This window comes from Ornithorhynchus anatinus, chromosome 1 (assembly GCF_004115215.2).
Source record: "Ornithorhynchus anatinus isolate Pmale09 chromosome 1, mOrnAna1.pri.v4, whole genome shotgun sequence".
Taxonomy (NCBI): domain Eukaryota; kingdom Metazoa; phylum Chordata; class Mammalia; order Monotremata; family Ornithorhynchidae; genus Ornithorhynchus; species Ornithorhynchus anatinus.
The window spans coordinates 131,794,657-131,814,134 of record NC_041728.1 but is presented as its reverse complement, the minus strand read 5'-3'; the positions used below and the strand labels follow the sequence as shown (position 1 = coordinate 131,814,134).

Below are 19,478 nucleotides of genomic sequence, written 5' to 3'. Positions count from 1 at the left end.
TGTTCTTTTTAAGGAGGCATGTTGGTTTCAAAATTCAGTTCTCTATTGGGACCAGGTGAACATATGGATCTTGTGTCTCTATTATTCTCTTCTTGATTGCGTTTTGAGATGTGACTGCTAGCTAACTGCGTCTTCCTCGGAGAAGCGGCGTGGTGTAGTAGATAGAGCCCAGGGCTGGGAGTCAGAAGGTCATGGGTTCTAATCCTTACTCCGCCACTTGTCTGCTGTGTGACCTTGGGCAAGTCACTTTGCTTCTCTGTGCCTCAGTTACCTTCTCTGTAAAATGGGTTTCGAGACTGTGAACTCCATGTGGGACAGGAGTCCAACCTGATGATGTTATATCTACCCCAGTGTGTAGTACAGTGCCTGGCACATAGTAAGTGCTTGACAAATGACGTAATTATTAATTGTTGTACCTTTCCAGAGCACTGATTGGCTGTGTCTCCTGTCATCCGACTATAGGTTTTTCGGAAACTGAGGCTTTTTCGCTTGTGCTGCTTCGCTTCTTTCCCGTGTCCACCTGCGAATTGTGTTATTTAATCCTGCCGATCATTTGGAAGGGCGCGAGGTGTGGGGGAGGGAGAGGCGGGGAATGGAAAGGACTGCAAGCTGCCGAGCCGAATGGCATCTCGGTATTCCCATCGGGAAAACAAGCTGGCCACCGGGAGCTGCGGATTTACAGGTAGAGGCTTGGCTCTCGGGCCCCGGGCCAACAGGGGCTGGAAGGCAAAAGCGGTGATTATATGTTTAATATCCAGGTGGAAGGCCAAGGGGGCAGCTGCATCGCCTCACATTCCAATCTGCTGATCCCTGGAACAGTATTGGCATGAGCTTTGAAAGCTGCTGCTGCCTCCTCTCCTGGCTGAAGGAATGGTCTGAGGTGATGGCTGGGAAGGAAGGGGATTGAGCCTCAACAGAATAATGCCTGGTGATTGCCGGGTTTATTCTCAACAGATGGGCCATCTGAGCTCCTCTCCCAGCTTTTCCAAGTCAGCCCGTAGCCCCGGCTCTCTCCTACCGAAGCGTATTTGTCGAAAATTCGTCCAAGTTGCATTTGTTCTTGGGATGGCGTTCCTCGAGGCCCTAAGGTCACCGAGAGCGGATTATACGTTCCTCCATGGGTGGAAAGGAGGCCGCCTTCGAGAACGGTTTAGCCCGGCCGTCTCGCATCGGTTCTGAGCCCTTGAAAGGTGGCAGGGGGTCTCTGCGAAATTCGTGAGGGACTTAACTGTTTTCCAGCTTCACTGTTTCATTCAGCCATTTCTCATTACGACTTGCAGAGGGCTGGCCTGAAGCTGTATATCACTTTGGGCCGGAGAAGAGATAAGCAAACGACTTTTGAAGGAAGCTCAGGCACGGATGGAGTAGCGTGACCATCCGCTAAGGGAATTTAGTCCCAGGACTTCCTGGGTCTGAGATGCTTAGCGGGAAGTCCCGAGTAAACGCTCGTGAACCGGCGAGGGCTGGAAGGGCTCGGTGGGTGGAGCAGAAGCTCTTTCACTTCCGCTCGCCATGACACTCACCTCACCAGTCTTGCGTGTCTGGTAGAGAGCAGCCCAGAAGCAAGCAGCTTACGAATCCAAAACGCCGGACCAGAGCAAAGACGCTCCTGTGCCCTAGTGGTTAGAGCACGGGCCTGGGAGTCAGAAGGTCACGGGTTCTAATCCCAGATCCACCACTTGTCTGCTCTGTGACCTCGGCCAAGTCATTTCATTTCTCTGTGCCTCGGTTCCATTATCTGTAAAATGAGGATTAAGACTGTGAGCCCCATGTGGGACAGGGACTGTGTCCAACCTGTTATGCTTGTATCTACCCCAGTGCTTTGTACAGTGCCTGGCACAGAGGAAACGCATAACAAATACCACAATTATTATTATTGACGCTCAGAGCCAGGCCCAGCCCACCCGAGGATTGGCTCCTTAGGATCTTTCCGATGTCTGGCCTTGAACCGGTAACTCGTTGTAGGCAGGAAATGTGTCTACCAGTCCTGTGATATTGTACTGACCCAAGCGCTTAGTACAGGACTCTTCGCACACTGTAAGCACTCAATAACTGACCCTGTCCTCTGGATTGTAAACTCATTGTGGGCCAGGAATGTGTCCATTTATTGTTATATCTTCCAAGCACTTAGTACAGTGCTCTGCACAAAGTAAATAGGATCGAATGAACGAGTAAATACCACTGATTGATTGGTCCCAGGTTAAAAATATCGTCACAAGGAGCCTTGTTCATTTCGTTGCAGTTACAAATCCATTCTTCGTTGCAGGTGGTGACAAAATTCCTTTCCAGACCAGAAAAAATTTGGAGGCAAGCAGCGTTCCCCAGAACTTCGAGAGGAAGAAGCCGCTCTTGGATGAAATAATGAGCCATGCAGATGGCAGGGGCAACCCACGGCAGTTTGGGACTCCCAGAGGTAGTGACAGATAGCCCAGCTCTGACCCAGAGGCTTGGTGTTTTGGGGGAATGGGTTCGGCGGGAGGTAACATGGAATGGGAAAGGAGGGGAGGCTTTCCGAGACCGGAGCCGGGATTGGGGTGGGGAGATTCATAAAGTGACATCTTCAGAGAACCGTGCGTCGTTGCTGCTTAGGCTTCAGGGTTGATTGTGAGTCCCGTGTGGGACAACGACTGTGTCCAATTTGATTAACCTGTCTCTACCCTTGTGCTTAGCACATCATTCATTCATTCGGTCGTATTTATTGAGTGCTTACTGTGTACAGAGCACTGTACTAAACGCTTGGAAAGTACAATTCAGCAATAGAGACACTCCCTGCCCACAGCAGGCTCACAGTCTAGAAGGGGGAAGAGAGACATCAAAATAAGTAAACAGGCATCAGTAGCATCAATATAAATAAATAGAATTATAGATGAATACACTGAATACACTTTATTAATGAAATAAATGGAATTATAAATATGTAAATATATACATACAAGTGCTGTGGGGCGGGGAGAGGAGTGGAGTCTAGGAAAAATGGGCTTTAAGAATGGGGAGTTTGTAACATGGGCATTAAGAGTGTGAGCCCCATGTGGAACAGGGACTGTGTCCAACCTAATTAACTTGTATCTACTCCAGTGCTTAGAGCAGAGCTTGGCACAAATAACACGATTAACCAATTGATGGTATTTATTGAGCACTGACCGGATACAGAGCTCTGTACTAAGCGCTTGGAACAGTGCATAATAAGAGCGTAACAAATACCCCTATTATTATTATAATTATGGATTCCACTTGTGTTAGTTTCTTCGCCGATTTCCCAACTTCTTTCTCCTCGCTGCAGTCCATGCTTCACTCGGCTGTGAGGATCATTTTTCTAAAATGCCATCCTGCACCCACTCCCCCCAGCTCCTCAGAAACTTCAAATAGTTGCCGATTGGCAACTATTAAGCAGAAACTCCCGACCATTGGCCCTCCACTCTCTCCCACTGCACCCTAGCTCACGCTCCCGGTTCCTATTAAGTTAACCTATCCACTGTGCCTCATTCGTATCACTCCCACCACTGACCTCTTGATCAGGTCCTCCCTCCTCCCTGGCCCTCCCTCCCACTTCATGTCTGACGACCACTTCTGTCCCCAACCTTAAAACCCGTTAGAAATCACCCCTTCTCCAGGAGGCCTTCCCTGAGCAATCTCTCTTCTCCCCAGTTTTTAACACGTCGACCGCCACTTCAGCACTGCTCTGCCACTCCGCAATTAAGTACGGTCAACCTTGGAAGCAGCATGGCCTAGTGGAAAGAGGCCGGGCCCCGGAGTCAGAGGATCTGAGTTCTAATCCTGGCTCTGCCACGTGTTCTCACCGTTACCGTGTGCCACGTCACTTCTCTGGGCCTCGATGAACTCAGCTGTAAAATGAGATTAAATCCTACTCCTTCCTACATAGACTGTGAGCCCCATGTGGGACAGGACTGGGTCCAACCTGATGAACATAGTGCTTAGAACAGTGCTTGGCACATAGCACTAAAAGAAGTACCATAATGATGATGATGATGATGATGATAACAAATACCAACATTATTATTATTATAATAACCTCCTGTAGCACTCATGTATCTATCTTATAATAATAATAATAATGTTGGTATTTGTTAAGCGCTTACTATGTGCAGAGCACTGTTCTAAGCACTGGGGTAGATACAGGGTTATCAGGTTGTCCCAAGTGGGGCTCACAGTTTTAATCCCCATTTTCCAGATGAGGTAACTGAGGCACCGAGAAGTTAAAGTGACTCGCCCACAGTCACACAGCTGACAGGTGTCGGAGCTAGGATTCAAACCCATGACCTCTGACTCTCAAGCCTGTGCTCTTTCCACTGAGCCACGCTGCATCTTATGTCACCCATTTTCTGAGCAGTAACTCATGTACATATCTCCTATTCTGTCATCCTCCTCTCTGAAGCTTATTAGAGTATCTGACTTACCTTTTGTCTCCCCATGCTGAGAAGCAGCATGGTTTAGTGGATTAGAGCGTGGGTTTGGGAGTCAGAAGATCTAATCCTGGCTCTGCCACATGGCTGCTGGGTGACCTTGGGCAAGCCACATACCTTCACTGGGCCTCAGGTACCCCATCTGTACAATGGGGATGAAAAATGTGAGCCCCATGTGGGCCAGAGACGGTGTCCAACCTCATTAACTTGTATCTTCCCCAGTACTTAGAACAGTGCTTGGCACATAGTAAGCGCTTAATACATACCATAACACTCATTATTACTAGTCTGTAAATCCTTGAGGACAGGGTCCATGTTTCCTTCCAAAAACCTAGTAAGATGCTCCGTACTCAGTAGGCTCTCAATAAATACTATCAATTGATAAGATTGGTGGCAAGTGGATTTCGCATTCCTCTTGAGCATGAGTTGTACCCTAGATCTCCTGATGCGAGCTATTTAGAACCGCTGAAAATAAGATTGCGTATGAAAACAGCAAAACTTCTTAAAACAATCTTGGATATGCTCCCCGCATTTAATATGACTCACTTAAATTTTCAACCTAACCCGACTACTCAGATTCTTTTTTGGTCACACTGAACTTTTACACAGCGCTACTCTTTGAATAGTCCTTTGGAAACGTTGTTAGGGAATTACACTGTTGGTATCGAATCCCGACTCCGCCACTTGGCAGCGGTGTGACTGTGGACAAGTCACTTCACTTCTCTGGGCCTCAGTGACCTCATCTGTAAAAGGGGGATGAAGACTGTGAGCCTCACGTGGGAAGCAGCGTGGCTTAGTGGAAAGAGCCTGGGCTTTGGAGACAGAGGTCATGGGTTCTACTCCCGGCTCTGCCACTTGTCAGCTGTGTGACTGTGGGCAAGTCACTTAACTTCTCGGTGCCTCAGTGACCTTATCTGTAAAATGGGGATGAAGACTGTGAGCCTCATGAGGGATAACCTGATTACCCTGTATCTACCCCAGCACTTAGAACAGTGCTCTGCACATAGTAAGCGCTTAACAAATACCAACATTATTATTATTATTATAGTTATAACCTCATTACCCTGTATGTACCCCAACGCTTAGAACAGTGCTCTGTACATAGGAAGCACTTAACAAATACCAACATTATTATTATTATGGGGAAGCAGCGTGGCTCAGTGGAAAGAGCCTGGGCTTCCAAGTCAGAGGTCATGGGTTCGATTCCCGCCTCTGCCACTTGTCAGCTGTGTGACTGTGGGCAAGTCACTTAACTTCTGTGCCTCAGTTACTTCATCTGTAAAATGGGGATTAACTGTGAGCCTCACATGTGACAATCTGATTACCTTGTATCTACCCCAGCGCTTAGAACAGTGCTCTGCACATAGTAAGCGCTTAACAAATGCCAACATTATTATTATTGGAAGCAGCACGTTGCAGTGGATAGAACACGGGCCTGGGAGTCAGAAGGTCTTGAGTTCTAATTCCGGTTTTGCCACTTGTCTGCTGTCAAACCACTTCTCTGTGCCTCAGTTACCTAATCTGTAAAATGGGGATTAAGACTATGAGCCCCATGCGGGCAAGGGCAAGTTCAACCCGACTGGTTTGTCTCTACCCCAGCGCAGCCTGGCACATAGTAAGCGCCTTACAAATACTGTTATCATTAATGCCTGTTATTGAAGGGTGGAAACAATGTTTGAATTTATAAATGACTGGGGAAGGAATTGATGAGTGCCTCTCATTTCCAGGTGTGGCCCACATGGTCAGTCCTCATGGGGTTGGCTTCAAACCAGGTGACAAAAGGTCTCCGAGCAAACCTATGCGTGGGAAGAAGAGGAACGTATTCGAAGCCTACTTATCCCGCGACCGCGTTTCCGAAGGACTGAAGAGAGGAGAGCTTATCCAGGTGCTCGGAGTAATTTAACGGGGATGCTCTGTGAACTTGTGGAATTACGGTCATGGCTTGCTACTGACCCAGACACTAACTTTCAGTCATTCGTTCGATTCATTCATTCAGTCGTATTTATTGAGCACTTACTCTGTGCAGAGCACTGTACTAAGCGGTTGGAAAGTACAGTTTGGCAACAGAGGCAATCCTTACCCCACAACGGGCTCACAGTCTAGGAGAGGGGAGATAGACAACAAAACCAAACACGTAGACAGGCATCCATAGCATCAATATAAATGAATAGAATTATAGATATACCCATGTCATTAATGAAATAAATAGAATAATAAATACGTACATATATACACAAGTAATGTGGGGCGGGGAGAGGGGTAGAGCAGAGGGAGGGAGTCGGGGCGATGGGGAGGAAAGGAGTAGAGGAAAAGGAGGCTCAATCTGGGAAGGCCTCCTGGAGGAGGTGAACTTTCACTAACAGGTTCCAGGAGAGATTGAATTCATCTAGGGCTTCTGAAAGCAGGGTGAGAGTTGCTTCTTTCATTTATTCGTTCAGTTGTATTTATTGAGTGCTTATCGTGTGCAGAGCACTACACTAGGTGCTTGGGAGAGGACAATACAACAATAAACAGTGACATTCCCTGCCCACAACTGGCTTACAGTCTAGAGCGGGGGAGGCAGACATCAATTACACATAAATAAAATAACAGATATGGACATAAGCGCTGTGGGGCTGGGAGCGGGGAGGGAAAGGGAGCAAGTCAGGGTGACGCAGAAGTTTCTGGGAGATGAGGAAAAGTGGGACTTAGTCTGGGAAGGCCTCTTGGAGGAGATGTACATTCCAGGCTCTTAGTACAGTGCTCTGCACATAGTAAGCGCTCAGTAAATACTATTGAATGAATGAATGTCCTTCAGTAAAGTCTCGAATCTGAGGAGGGTGGGCGTTCTAGGCCAGAGGCAGGACGTGGGCTAAGGGTCGGCGGCGAGACAGGTGAGATGAGGGCATAATGAGAAAGTTACCACTAGAAGAGCAAAATGCGTGAGCTGGGTTGTAGAAGGAGAGAATTGAGGTGAGGTAGGAGGGGGCAAAGTGGTGGACTGCTTTAAAGCTGATGATGAAGAGTTTTTGTTTGATGTGCTGGTGGATGGGCAACCACTGGAGTCTTTCTTAGGGAGAGGGGTGACATGTCCTGAATGTTTTTGTAGAAAAATGATCCAGGAAGCAGAGTGAAATATTGACTGGAGTGAGGAGAGACAGGAAGCTGGGAGGTCAGCAAGGAGGTTGATGCAGTAATCCAGGTGGGATGGGATGAATGTATTTACGTGGTAGCCGTCTTCTTTTATGTCTTTATCCATTACCCCCTTTCACTCTCTCCCAGTATGGACAAGGAAGGCTTAACTTTGAACTCCTTCAATTAGTCAGGGAATTTCAAATTCCAGAGAAGCTCTTGTGGGTCTGGTTTCGCTCAACTACCCCAAAGCATATTGGTGTCCAGGAAAGTGTTTGAGTGGGACTTGGGTTTAATTTCCAGCTATCCAGCTAAGGTGCCATATGATGTGAAAAAACAGACAAATTTCTTTCTCAGGTTCTCTAATCTGTAAAATAGGGATAAAACCTTCAGCCTCATCCACCTTCCAAGGAGACTTGAGGTCTTATCCGTCCTGTACTTTGACTTCTTCAGAGAAAAGCACCACTGTAAAACCCCTCTATTCTAAAAAAACAAAAAACAAAAAAAAACCACACAAACAAATTTTACTAATTGGTGCAGCTTCTAAGAATTTAGAGTTTAGCATGTTCAGCAGCGGTCCTGGATAAATAAAACAGTTGGTGGAGTTGAAGGAAAGAGATATTACTGTATGTACTCAAGTAATTACACGTGTCACTGACCAACTTCAAAGGGGAAAGGTCTGGACCACGTTGGTTTTGGATTCCCGATTCAAGAGTGAGGCACAGATGGCACAATGCATAGCAACATTAGAGAAGCAGCGCAGTGTAGTGGATAGAGCACGGGCCTGGGAGTCAGAAGGTCATGAGTTCTAATCCTGGCTCCGCCACTGGCTGCTGCGTGACCTTGGCCAAGTCACTTCACTGCTCTGTGCATCACTTACCTCATCAGTAAAATAGGGATTGCATCCAACTTGAATAGTTTCAGCACGTACTATATTGTGTGGCATGTAGTAAACGCTTAAATACAATAAGGAAAAAAAAAACTCTTAAAAGACCTCATTTGGCACCCTCATGGGTGTGGGGCAGAAGGTCACACTGTAATTCCTCCCTCCCACCTGATTTTCGATGAGGAAATAACAGTTATATCTGTAAACAATGATAGTGGCACACACTGGGCTAGGAAGAGGAGAAGGTTCAAAATGAGCTAAAAGTGCCAATTCAGGCTGCAGATGAGGAGAGACACGTACCCACACATCAGGGTAAGCAGAGGAGAAGGTTCAGAGCAAACTAAAGTATTATGGCGTTTGCTAAGGGCTTACTCTGTGCTAGCACTAAGTGCTGATGTGGATACAAGCAAATAGGGTTGGACATGGTCCTTGTCCTGCATAGGGCTCACTGACTTAATCCTCATTTTCCAGATGAGGTAACTGAAGCCCAGAGAAGTGAAGTGACTTCCCCAAGGTCACCCAGCAAACAAGTGGTGGAGCCGGGATGAGAACCTGTGACTCTCTGACTCCCAGGCCCAGGCTTTATCCACTATGCCATGCTGCTTCCCGTGCTGCTAAAGCTGCATGCTCGGGTTCATGCTGGTGGAGAAATTAATTTCTGACCTGTCTGTGCGCATGTCAGAGTAGGAAGAGAAGAGGGGTCATAACACAGGTATTTTTGAGGGAAGGGATTGTGTCTACTTACTACTCAATTGTATTGGACTCTCCCAAATGCCTAGTACAGTGCCAGTGCCCTGCACTCATTAAATACCACTGATGGTCAGAGTGCCCATGTAGTAAAGTAACTGTTGTTAAGAGATGGGAATAAACACTTGGACAAAGCAATGAGAATAAGCAGTTGGAAAAAGAGATGAGAAGCAGTGTGGCCAAGTGGAAAGAGTACAGACCTGGGAGTCAGAGGACCTGGGTTCTGATCCCAGCTCTGCCAGTTGCTTGCTGTGAGACCTTGGATAAGTCGCTTAACTTCTCTGTGCCTCAGTTTCCTCAGCCTTCTCTGTGCCTCAGTTTCCTCAACTGTAAAATGGAGGTTAAATACCTTTCCTTCCTCCCACTGACTGTGAGCCCAATGCAGGACAGGGACTGTGTCCTCCTAATTAGCTTGTACCTACTCCAGTGCTTCGAATAGTGTTCGACACATAGTAACCGCTTACCAGATGCCGTAAGATAAATCAATAAATTTTTTTAAAGAAAGGATTTTGGTTAGAAAATGGGGATTTTGGAAGTATAGCACTGATTGCCAAGGGCATTTCATTAAAATGTATTTTGGTCATTCATTCGATCATATTTATTGAGTGCTTACTGTGTGCAAAGCACTGTTCTAAGCATTTATTTTGTTGAGGGATGGAAGATGTTTGGGCATTTTCCAGAAAATCCACAAATTCCATCCCTCAGAGGTATGCACTGAACATTTATTCTGTGTTTGGGAAAGTACAGTAGAATGGAGTCGATAGAAACATTCCCTGTCCACAAGGAGCTGACAGTCTACAGGGGAAGACAGACATTTAAATAAATTACAGATAAGGGAAATAACAGACTATAAATATATGTAGATAAATGCTGGGGGATTGGGTGAGTATCAAAGTGCCTAATACAGCCAAGCGCGTAGTCGACGCAAAGGGGAGAGAATCTACAATCAGAGAAGATGGAACGTCGTTTCTTTCGGAGTGGTTGCTTGTATAGTGCGGCGGAGACAAGTGTGTTGCTGTGAGTGTCATCCAGGGAGCCAGGGTAGTATCATGGCTAGGTGCATGGGCCAAGTAGCTGTGTGAGAAATAGTCCTCTCAAATAGAGCTCCTGAGGGAGGAAACAAAGGTCAGCCGGGGAAAGCCTTGGAGCCTCTAGGGTAGGGGAAGGCAGGTGAGTACACAATGGAGTTGCCTTCAAAACGCTTAAAAATTCTTCCCTTGGCTTCCGAAGCGACTCATTTGCTGACATAGAAACTCTGATAAATTTAGCCACCCTCGTTCCCAAGTGTTTTGTAAATGAATCCTGCTTGAATGTGACATCATGAGGCTGCACAGCCAGGGCCTCACTCCCTCATCCACATATGAGAACAGTTGTTCTTTGCAGATGGAGAAAGGAGCTGGTTCCAGATATGAGATCACAGCGTGAAATGGACAACACTGTAAATAAGATTTTCGTAGGCAAAGATACAGGGCCCATCTGCTTTCTAATATAAACTTTCCACGTGTGCTTCTTGCCGGGTCAGGCAAAGAGTTAAGGAAGAAAGGGTATTTTTAATGCTGCTGGACCGAAAGAAACCCTAACGTCGTCGAGAGCGCTCGTTAACTTTCTGCGTTGAGTTTTAAATATACCGGGTTGTTCGAAGCACCCTCCTCTTGATACCCTGGGAACAGGGCTTTGAATTGTTGACAAGTACTAAGCGCCGAGGTTTCCTCTCTTGCACTTTTACCCTCATTTTCTTCCTCCTTTCACTCCCCCCGCCCCATTTCTGAGCCACATATCAAAAACGACTTTGTTTTTGCTGTAAGATCTTTTTCTGCCTAGCGCCCGCAGCCGCTCAGCCGAAGAGAGCGGGGATTAAAGCCAACGACACATAAAGTTCTGAGCATTTTTCTCCATAACCTTTTTCCCCCCTCTTTCTGAAAATATGTTGGTGGGGGTGGGGGTTGAGGAGGAAGGTGAGACAAGGGAAGTTCATGTTTTAACATGTCTGCATGTGGGGTGATCTTTCCTGTAGGGCAGGATTGACTCAAGGGGCCTTGGAGGGCAAACGGTGAAACTGCTTGTTGGACAACTTGGTCCAATCAGTCAATCTATCAGTCTATTTCTTGAGCACTTACTATGTGATGAGCACTGTACTAAGCCCCTTGGAGAGTTCAAAGCAACAGGATTAGCGGGTACGTTCCCTGCACATAACGAGCTTATAATCTAGACAGGGAGACAGACATTAATATAAATAAATAATATATCATATATAATTTAAAGATATGTACATAAGTGTTGTGGGGGTGGGTGAATATCAAATGCTCAAAGGGTTTTTTTGTTGTTGGGTTTTTTAGGTTTTTTTGGTATTTGTTAAGCACTAACTGTGTGTCAGGCACTGTACTAAGCATTGGAAAGTGTACAAGCAAATCGGGCTGGATACAGTTCCTGTCCCACATGGGGCTCACAGTCTTAATCCTCATTTTCCAGATGAGGTAATAGGCCCAGAGAAGTGAAGTGACTTACCCAAGGTCAAACGTCAGACAAACGGCGGAGCTGGGATTAGAGCCCATGACCTTCTGACTCTCAGGCCTGTGCACTAACCCCTGTGCCATGCTGCTTCTCTCAGGTCAGAAGCTCTGCAGAAGCAGCGTGGCTCAGTGGAAAGAGCACGGGCTTTGGAGTCAGAGGTCATGGGTTCGAATCCCGGCTCAGCCACTTGTCAGCTGTGTGACTTTGGGCAAGTCACTTAACTTCTCGGTGCCTCAGTTACCTCATCTGTAAAATGGGGATTAAGACTGTGAGCCCCACGTGGGACAATCTGATTCCCCTGTGTCTACCCCAGCGCTTAGAACAGTGCTCGGCACCTAGTAAGCGCTTAACAAATACCAACATTATTATTATTATTAGGTCACAGATCCAAGTGCAGTCAATCAGTCCATTCTCTTGGAGGGAAAAAACCAAATCACCTCCTTGGTACTGGAAGGACCTCAAGAAGAGCTGGGCACTGAAAGAATGTTTCCTCCTCTTTTCGCTATAAACATCCTCAATTTAGCAATCTCATTTAAAAAGGGAGACCCTGAGGCTCTGAGAAAGTGTGAATAAAGAAATGACCAAAAGGGAACTCTTTAATGCTTGCCACGGATTATGTATTTGAAGCAGTCTAAGATAAAGTGACGATATTTTTCTGGCCCTAGGAGAACAGATTCTTTGGCTTCTAGAGGCTGAGGCCAGAGGTCCAAACCCACAAACACCTCAGGAAGGAGAGAGGAGTCACAGGGAGAATGAGAGAAAGAGAGAGAGAGAGAGAGAGAGAGCTGTCCCTCCCTAGACATACCATTCATTCATTCATTCACTCAATCGTATTTATTGAGAGCTTACTGTGTGCAGAGCACTGTACTAAGTGCTTGGAAAGAACAATTGAGCAACAGATAGAGACAATCCCTACCCAACGACGGGCTCACAGTGTCAGCTTGGAGGGCTCCGTGGCTGTGGAAAACTCCCTTCAGCATCACCTGACTGACTGGCTCCTTTTATTCATCCTCCCCCTCCCAGCCCCACTTATGTACATATCTGTCATTTATTTATTTATTTGTATTAATACCTGTCTCCCCCTCTAGACTGTAAGCTTGTTGTGGGCAGGGAATGTATCAGTTCATTGTTATACTGTACTCTCCCAAGTGCTTCGTACAGTGCTCTACACACGGTAAGTGCTCAATAAATACGATCAACTCACAGTGGTGGTCCCCTAAGACATTCATCCCTAGAAATGCCACCAGGCAGCATGGCGGGCTCTGTGGCTGTGATGGCCTCCTCAGAGGATGCGTGAAGGAGGTGAGCAACCTTCTGTGGCAGTTTGGATCGAGGATGGTTCCTTTTCTGGAGCGGTGAAGGACCTAAAGACTCTTCTCCCAGTAGTCGTGTTCTGGTGTTATGGTGTTGGGGTTTGGTGGGTTTTTTTTCGTATTTGGCTTTGCTGGTCTTAAACTCTGTTATTCTTTCCCACATTATGAGTCCCCTGTGGACCAGGAACCTTATCCGAATCCATGTTTTTGTATTTCTCTCCAGCACTTTGCATAGTCCTCTGCACATCCCTTAGATTCCGAGCTCCATGTGGGACAAGGATTGTGTCCAACCTGATTATCTACTCCAGCGCTTAATGCATGGCACATTACATGCCATGCCAGAGAAGCAGTGTGGCTCAGTGGAAAGAGCCCGGGCTTGGGAGTCAGAGATCGTGGGTTCTAATCCCAGCTCCGCTGCTTGCCAGCTGTGTGCCTTTGGTCAAGTCACTTAACTTCCCTGTGCCTCTGTTACCTCATCTGTAAAATGGGGATTAAAACTGTGAGCCCCATGTGGGACAACCTGATCACCTTGTATCCCTTAGCGCTTAGAACAGTGCTTTGCACATAGTAAGCGTTTAACAAATACCAACATTTATTTATTTTATTTTATTACAAACACTTAACACAGTCTTTCCTCACTCCAGTTCATGCCTTACTCTGCTGTCCAGGTCATCTCTAAAAAAAAAAAACCTTTTCCCTACTCCTCAAGAACCTCCATTGGTTGCCCATCTACATCCGCATCAAACAGAAACTACTTCACCTCACCTTATGCAGTCCAGTTGTCTCCGACCCATAGTGACGCCACATCTCTCCCAGAAGGTCCCACCTCCATCTGTAGTCATTTGGTAGTGTATCGTAGAGTTTCTTGGTCAAAATCCAGAAATGGTTTACCGTTGCCTCCTTCTGCACAGTAAACTCGAGTCTCCACCCTCGACTCTCTCGCATGCCGCTGCGTCTTACCATAGGCCTTAAAGCACTTAAACTGCTCACCCCATCCTAGCTTACCTAATGATAATAATAATTATGGTATTTGTTAAGCGCTTACTATGGGCCAAGCACTGTTCTAAGCACTGGGGTAGATACAAGGTAATCAGATTGTCCTGCATAGGGCCCGCAGTCTTCATCCCCATTTTACAGATGAGGTGACTGAGGCACCGAGAAGCTAAGTGGCTTCCCCAAGATCACACAGCAGACAAGTGGCGGAGCCGGGATGAAAGCCCACGTCCTCTGACTCCCAAGCCCGGGCTCTTTCCACTGAGCCACACTGCTTCTCTCTGATTTCCTACTACAACCCAGCCCACCCACGTTGCTCCGCCAATGCCAACTTGCTCACTTTACCTCCATCTCTTCTACCTCACCGCCGATCCCTTGTCCACATCCTCTTTCTGACGTGGACCGCCAACCCCCCACCCCAACCCTCCCAACCAACTTCATACACCACAGGCTATCACTCTCCCCACCTTCAGAGCATTATTAAAATCTCATCTCCTCCCAGAGGCCTTCCCCAACCAAGCCCTCTTTTCCCCTACTCCCTCTCCCATCCACGTCACCCACGCACTTGGATTTGTGCCCTTTAAGCCCTTGATATTCCACCCACCATCAGCTCCACAGCATTTACATACATATCTGTAATTTATTTTCATGTGTGTCTCCCGCTCGAGACTTCAGGCTCCTTGTGGGCAGAAAACGTGTCTCCAAAACTCTGTTTTAGTGCACTCTGCATCTGTAAGTGCTTAGAACAGTGTTTCATATACAGTAAGCACTCAGCAAAAACCATTGATTGATTAACACATACCACAATTACTACTATTATTATTAATAAGATCATAGTAAATGTCATCACTCCTATTAGAGAGACAGAGAAAGAGAAACAGAGAAACCGTGGCAGAGGCAGACCTAGATTCTGAGTTAGATGAATGCCGAGAAACAGAGGTACGGACAGACCCCGAGTTAGACAGACACACATTTCTGGAGCCGAAGGAGGTGTCACCCTCTCACCTTTCACCGTGACCACTACAGTCACTTCCGGTGGCCCTCAGAGGAAGCAGCATGGCCTAGTATACAGAGCACGGGCCTGGGACTCAGTAGGACCTGGGTTCTAATCCCTGCTGTGCCACTGGTTAGTTGTGTGACCTTGGACATGTCACTTCATTTTTCTTTGCCTCAGTTACCGCACCTGTAAAATGGGGATTAAGACTGTGAGCCCCATGTGGGACAGCAACTGTGTCCGACCTGACTAACTTGTATCTACGCCAGCACTTAGAAAGCTTAGAATAACACTGTATTGTTATTATTATCCATAATAATAATGATGGTATTTGTTAAGTGCTTACTATGTGCCAAGCACTGTTCTAAGCATTGGGGTAGATAGAAGGCAGTCAGGTTGTCCCATGTGAGGGTTTATATTCTTAATCCCCATTTTCCAGATGAGGTAACTGAGGCACAGAGAAGCTAAGTACAGTTACTTCATCTGTAAAATGGGGATTAAGACTGTGAGCCTCACGTGGGACAACCTGATTACCCTGTATCTCCCCCAGCGCTTAGAACAGTGCTCGGCACATAGTAAGCGCTTAACAAAAACCAACGTTAAGTAGCTTGCCTAAGGTTACACTGCAGACAAGCTGCGGAGCCGGGATTAGAACCCACGTCCTCTGCCCGGCCTCTTGCCACTGAGCCACGTATCGAAGTGAAGACACTGGTCATGGAAATGATGGAGGCACCTTCTATGGATGCCACTTTGGAGCTTTTACCTGCTGCTCCCCTGTCACCCTGGACTTCTTCTTACTATACCTGGAGCCACTGCATCATAACTACTGCTGAAAGTGGGATTATGGAGGTCTCATTGGCTGCTTTTGAGCTATTGGGATGGACAAACTTTGGGGCTGTTCTGCACACATACATTAGCCCAAAATGCCCCTGAAATGTTACCAGGCCCTAAACTAGGGTTATTCCTGATATACATCACTTTTCAATTGTGCAGGATGGTACACAAGATTTGCAGATTTCACATTACTGGAAGCAGTATGACCTATTCAATAGTATTTATTGAGCGCTTACTATGTGCAGAGCACTGTACTAAGCACTTGGAATGAACAAGTCGAAACTAGTGGAAAGAGCCCGGGCCTGCTAGTTAGACGACCTGGGTTCTAATGTGTCGCTTGCTTGGTGACCTTAGGCAAGTCACTGACCTTCTCTGTACATGAGTTATCTCATCTGTAAAATGAGGATAAAATTCCTGTTTTCCCTCCCTCCCTCCCTCGGGGGGAGGCTGGACTGTAGTGGGGGAGAGCTGATGGAGTGGCCTGAATCTGGTGCTGAGGCATTTCTACTTAAAGTGGAGAGGAATGGGCAACCAAGTTTTGCTTGATTACCTACACCTACTTTTCTGCAGAGGATTGAACTAGGAACTTGGGTGAGTGATAATGATCATGGAGTTTCCAGTCTAAGACAAAACAACAGATCTTATATTTATCCCAGCGCTTACAACAGTGCCTGGCACATAATTAGTGCTTAACAAATACCATCATCATCATTATTATTATTATGAACTTGGGTCCTGTGAAAGTCTTCAGGATTGATGACCTGTGCCAAGGAAATGATTACAATAGAGGAGACAGTCCTCTACCTCCCTTCCCCTTCCCACCCCTTTTCCCTTCCACCGCTCCTTTCACCCCCTCATCCTCATTTCCTTCCTTTCCCTTCTCCTCCCCATTTATTCCTCTTCTCTTTTCTTTTGCTCTGCCTCCCCATCTCCTCTCATCAATCAGTCTTATTTGTTGAGCGCTAACTGTGTGCAGATCACTGTACTATGTAAGCGCTTGGAAGAGTAAAATGCAACAATCCAACTGGTAGGCACGTTTTCTGCCCACAACGAGCTTGTAGTCTAGCAGGGAAGACAGATATTACTATAAATAAATGATGGGTGTTTATTTAAGCACTTTGGGGCGGAGGAATGCAAATCCAAGTGCAAGGGTAATACAGAAGGGGGTAGGGGAAGAGAAAATGAGAGCCTAGTCGGGAAGGCCTCTTGGAGATGTGCTTTCAGTAAGGCTTTGAGGAGGGGGAGAGTTACTGTTTGTCAGACATGAAGAGGGAGGGCGTTTCAGGCCAGAGGCAGGATATGGACGAGAGGACGACGGCGAGATAGGTGAGATGGAGGTACAGTGAGTAGGTTGGCATTAGAAGCCAAGTGTGTGGGCTGGGTTGTGGTACGAAAGCAGCAAGGTGAGGTAGGAGGGGGCAAGGTGATTGAGTGCTTTAAAGCCAATGGTAAAGAGCATCTGTTTGATGCGGCGGTGGATGGCAACCACTGGTGGTTCTTGAGGAGTGGGGAAACATTTTTGTAAAAGAATGATCAGGGCAGCAAAGTGAAGCATGAACTGGAGCAGGGAGAGACTGGAGGCAGAGAGATCAGTGAGGAGACCGATAGCGGAATCAAGGCGGGAGAGGTAAATGCTTGGATTAACATGATAGCAGTTGGGATGGAGAGGAAAGAGTGTAGCAATGTTGTGAAGGTTGAACTGCCAAGATTTAGTGACAGAATATGAGGGTTGAATGAGAGAGATGGGTCTAGCTTAATACAAGATTATGGGTTTTTGAGATGGTAAAGGTAGTGGTGCTGTCTACAGTGACAGGAAAGTCAAGGGGAGGACAGGATTTGAATGGGAAGATAAGAGCGTCCGTTTTGAGCACGTTACGTTTTAGGCGTCAGGAGGACATCCAAATAGAGATGTCCAGAAGGCAGGAGGAAATACGAGACCGCAGAGGAGGAGAGAGGTCAGGGCTGGAGATGCAGACTGGTAAATTGTTCGCATAGATATGGTAGTTGAAGCTATGGGAGTCAATGAGTCCTTCAAGGGAGTGGTTGTAGATGGAAGATAGAAAGGGACCCAGAACTGAACTCTGAGGGACTCCCACAGTTCACTGAGCTCTTACTGTATTAAGAGCTTGGGCGAGTACAATATAGCAGAGTTGGATATACTTTATTTGGGTTTGCAGATTTCTGACTGTAAAGCATTAAAATTATGGTATGTGTTAATTGCTGGAGTTGGTACGAGATAATGAGCTTGGACACAGTCCCTCTCCCACCCAAGCCTCACCATCTATCTCATCCTCCCGTTTACGGATGAGGAGACTGAAGCCCATTGAGATTAAGTGACTTGTCCATGGTCATATAGTTGGCAAATGGAGGATCTGGGACTCAAATGCAAGAATCCTGATTTCTGGATTTGTACATTTCAAGCGCTTAGTACAGTGCTCTGCACATAGTAAGCGCTCAATAAATACTATTGAATGAATGGATTGGTGCTCTTATCTACTAGATCACACAGTTTACAAATACACGTTTCATTGTGTGCCCGATATGACCAGTGCTTCATCTACCATGTGTGTGCACGTGCGCATGTGTGTATTGCCCCTTGATGCCTTTTTTTTTTTTTTTTGGTTATTCATTCAGTGGTATTTATTGAGCACTTACTATGTGCAGGGCACTGTACTAAGTGCTTGGAATGTACATTTTGGCAACAGATAGAGACAATCCCTGCCCAATAACGGACTCACAGTCTAAACAGGGGAGACAGACAGCAAAGCAAAACAGAACAAAACAAAACAAGACAACATCATCAAGATAAAGAGAATCAAGGAGATGTACACCTCATTAACAAAATAAATAGGGTAATAATTTATACAAATGAGCACAGTGCTGAAGGGAGGGGAAGGGGGAAGAGCAGAGGGTCGGGGGGAGGGGAGGAGAAGCAGAGGGGAAGAGGGAAATAATAATATGATAATGATGGTATTTGTTAAGCGATTATTATGTGCCAAGCACTGTTCTAAGCGCTGGGATAGACACAAGATAATCTCATCCTACGAGGGGCTCACAGTCTCAATTCCCATTTTACAGATGAGGTAACAGGCACAGAGAAGCTAAACCCAAAGTCACACAGCTGACAAATGGAGGAGTGGAGATTAGAGCCCACGACCTCTGACTCCCAAACCTGGGCTCATTACCACTAAACCACGTGCTGCCTAATGCCATTTTGATTTTTCTCCATATTGCGATCCTGTTAGCGAGTCAACTAGTTTCTAATTGTATGCCAGGTTGGACTTTCTTCCGCTGCTTTCTCCTAATTGTCCTCGGTTGCGATATGACATTCAGGCTTTTGTTTCAGAGATCTGAAATGGGGAAATGGTAGAGCAGCTGTTTGAGTATTCTGTGATCCTCCTCACACATCGCAGTCAGCAGTGGTGGATATGACAGACACCGTTTTGATCGACTGTGGCTCGATTGAATTCCACTTCTCCGTTGTTTCTGTTCCGGACTTGACGGTTAATGTTAAATAGGGCACGTGATGTATCATCCGAAGCGGGGAGCCCATTTAACTGGTCCCAGCGATTCCTGCTCATCCCCCATTTTAATATCTAATCCTGACTGTCTTGGAGCTTTAGCAGAGTCCCTGGTGTACAGACGTCCCAAGCAAGTACTTGGCCAAT

General features: G+C 46.5%; 1 protein-coding gene across 2 annotated transcripts in view; it reads left to right on the top strand.

Moving 5' to 3' along the window:
- The window catches only part of DIS3L2 (DIS3 like 3'-5' exoribonuclease 2), a 450,189-nt gene that overhangs the window by 55,917 nt on the left and 374,794 nt on the right, over window positions 1–19,478 (top strand). For both annotated transcript variants that reach the window (XM_029065889.2, XM_029065897.2), the window contains exons 2-3: window positions 2,267–2,413; window positions 6,149–6,306. In XM_029065889.2, the coding sequence (XP_028921722.1) occupies window positions 2,267–2,413; window positions 6,149–6,306 (305 nt within the window). The remainder of the gene's footprint in view (window positions 1–2,266; window positions 2,414–6,148; window positions 6,307–19,478) is intronic.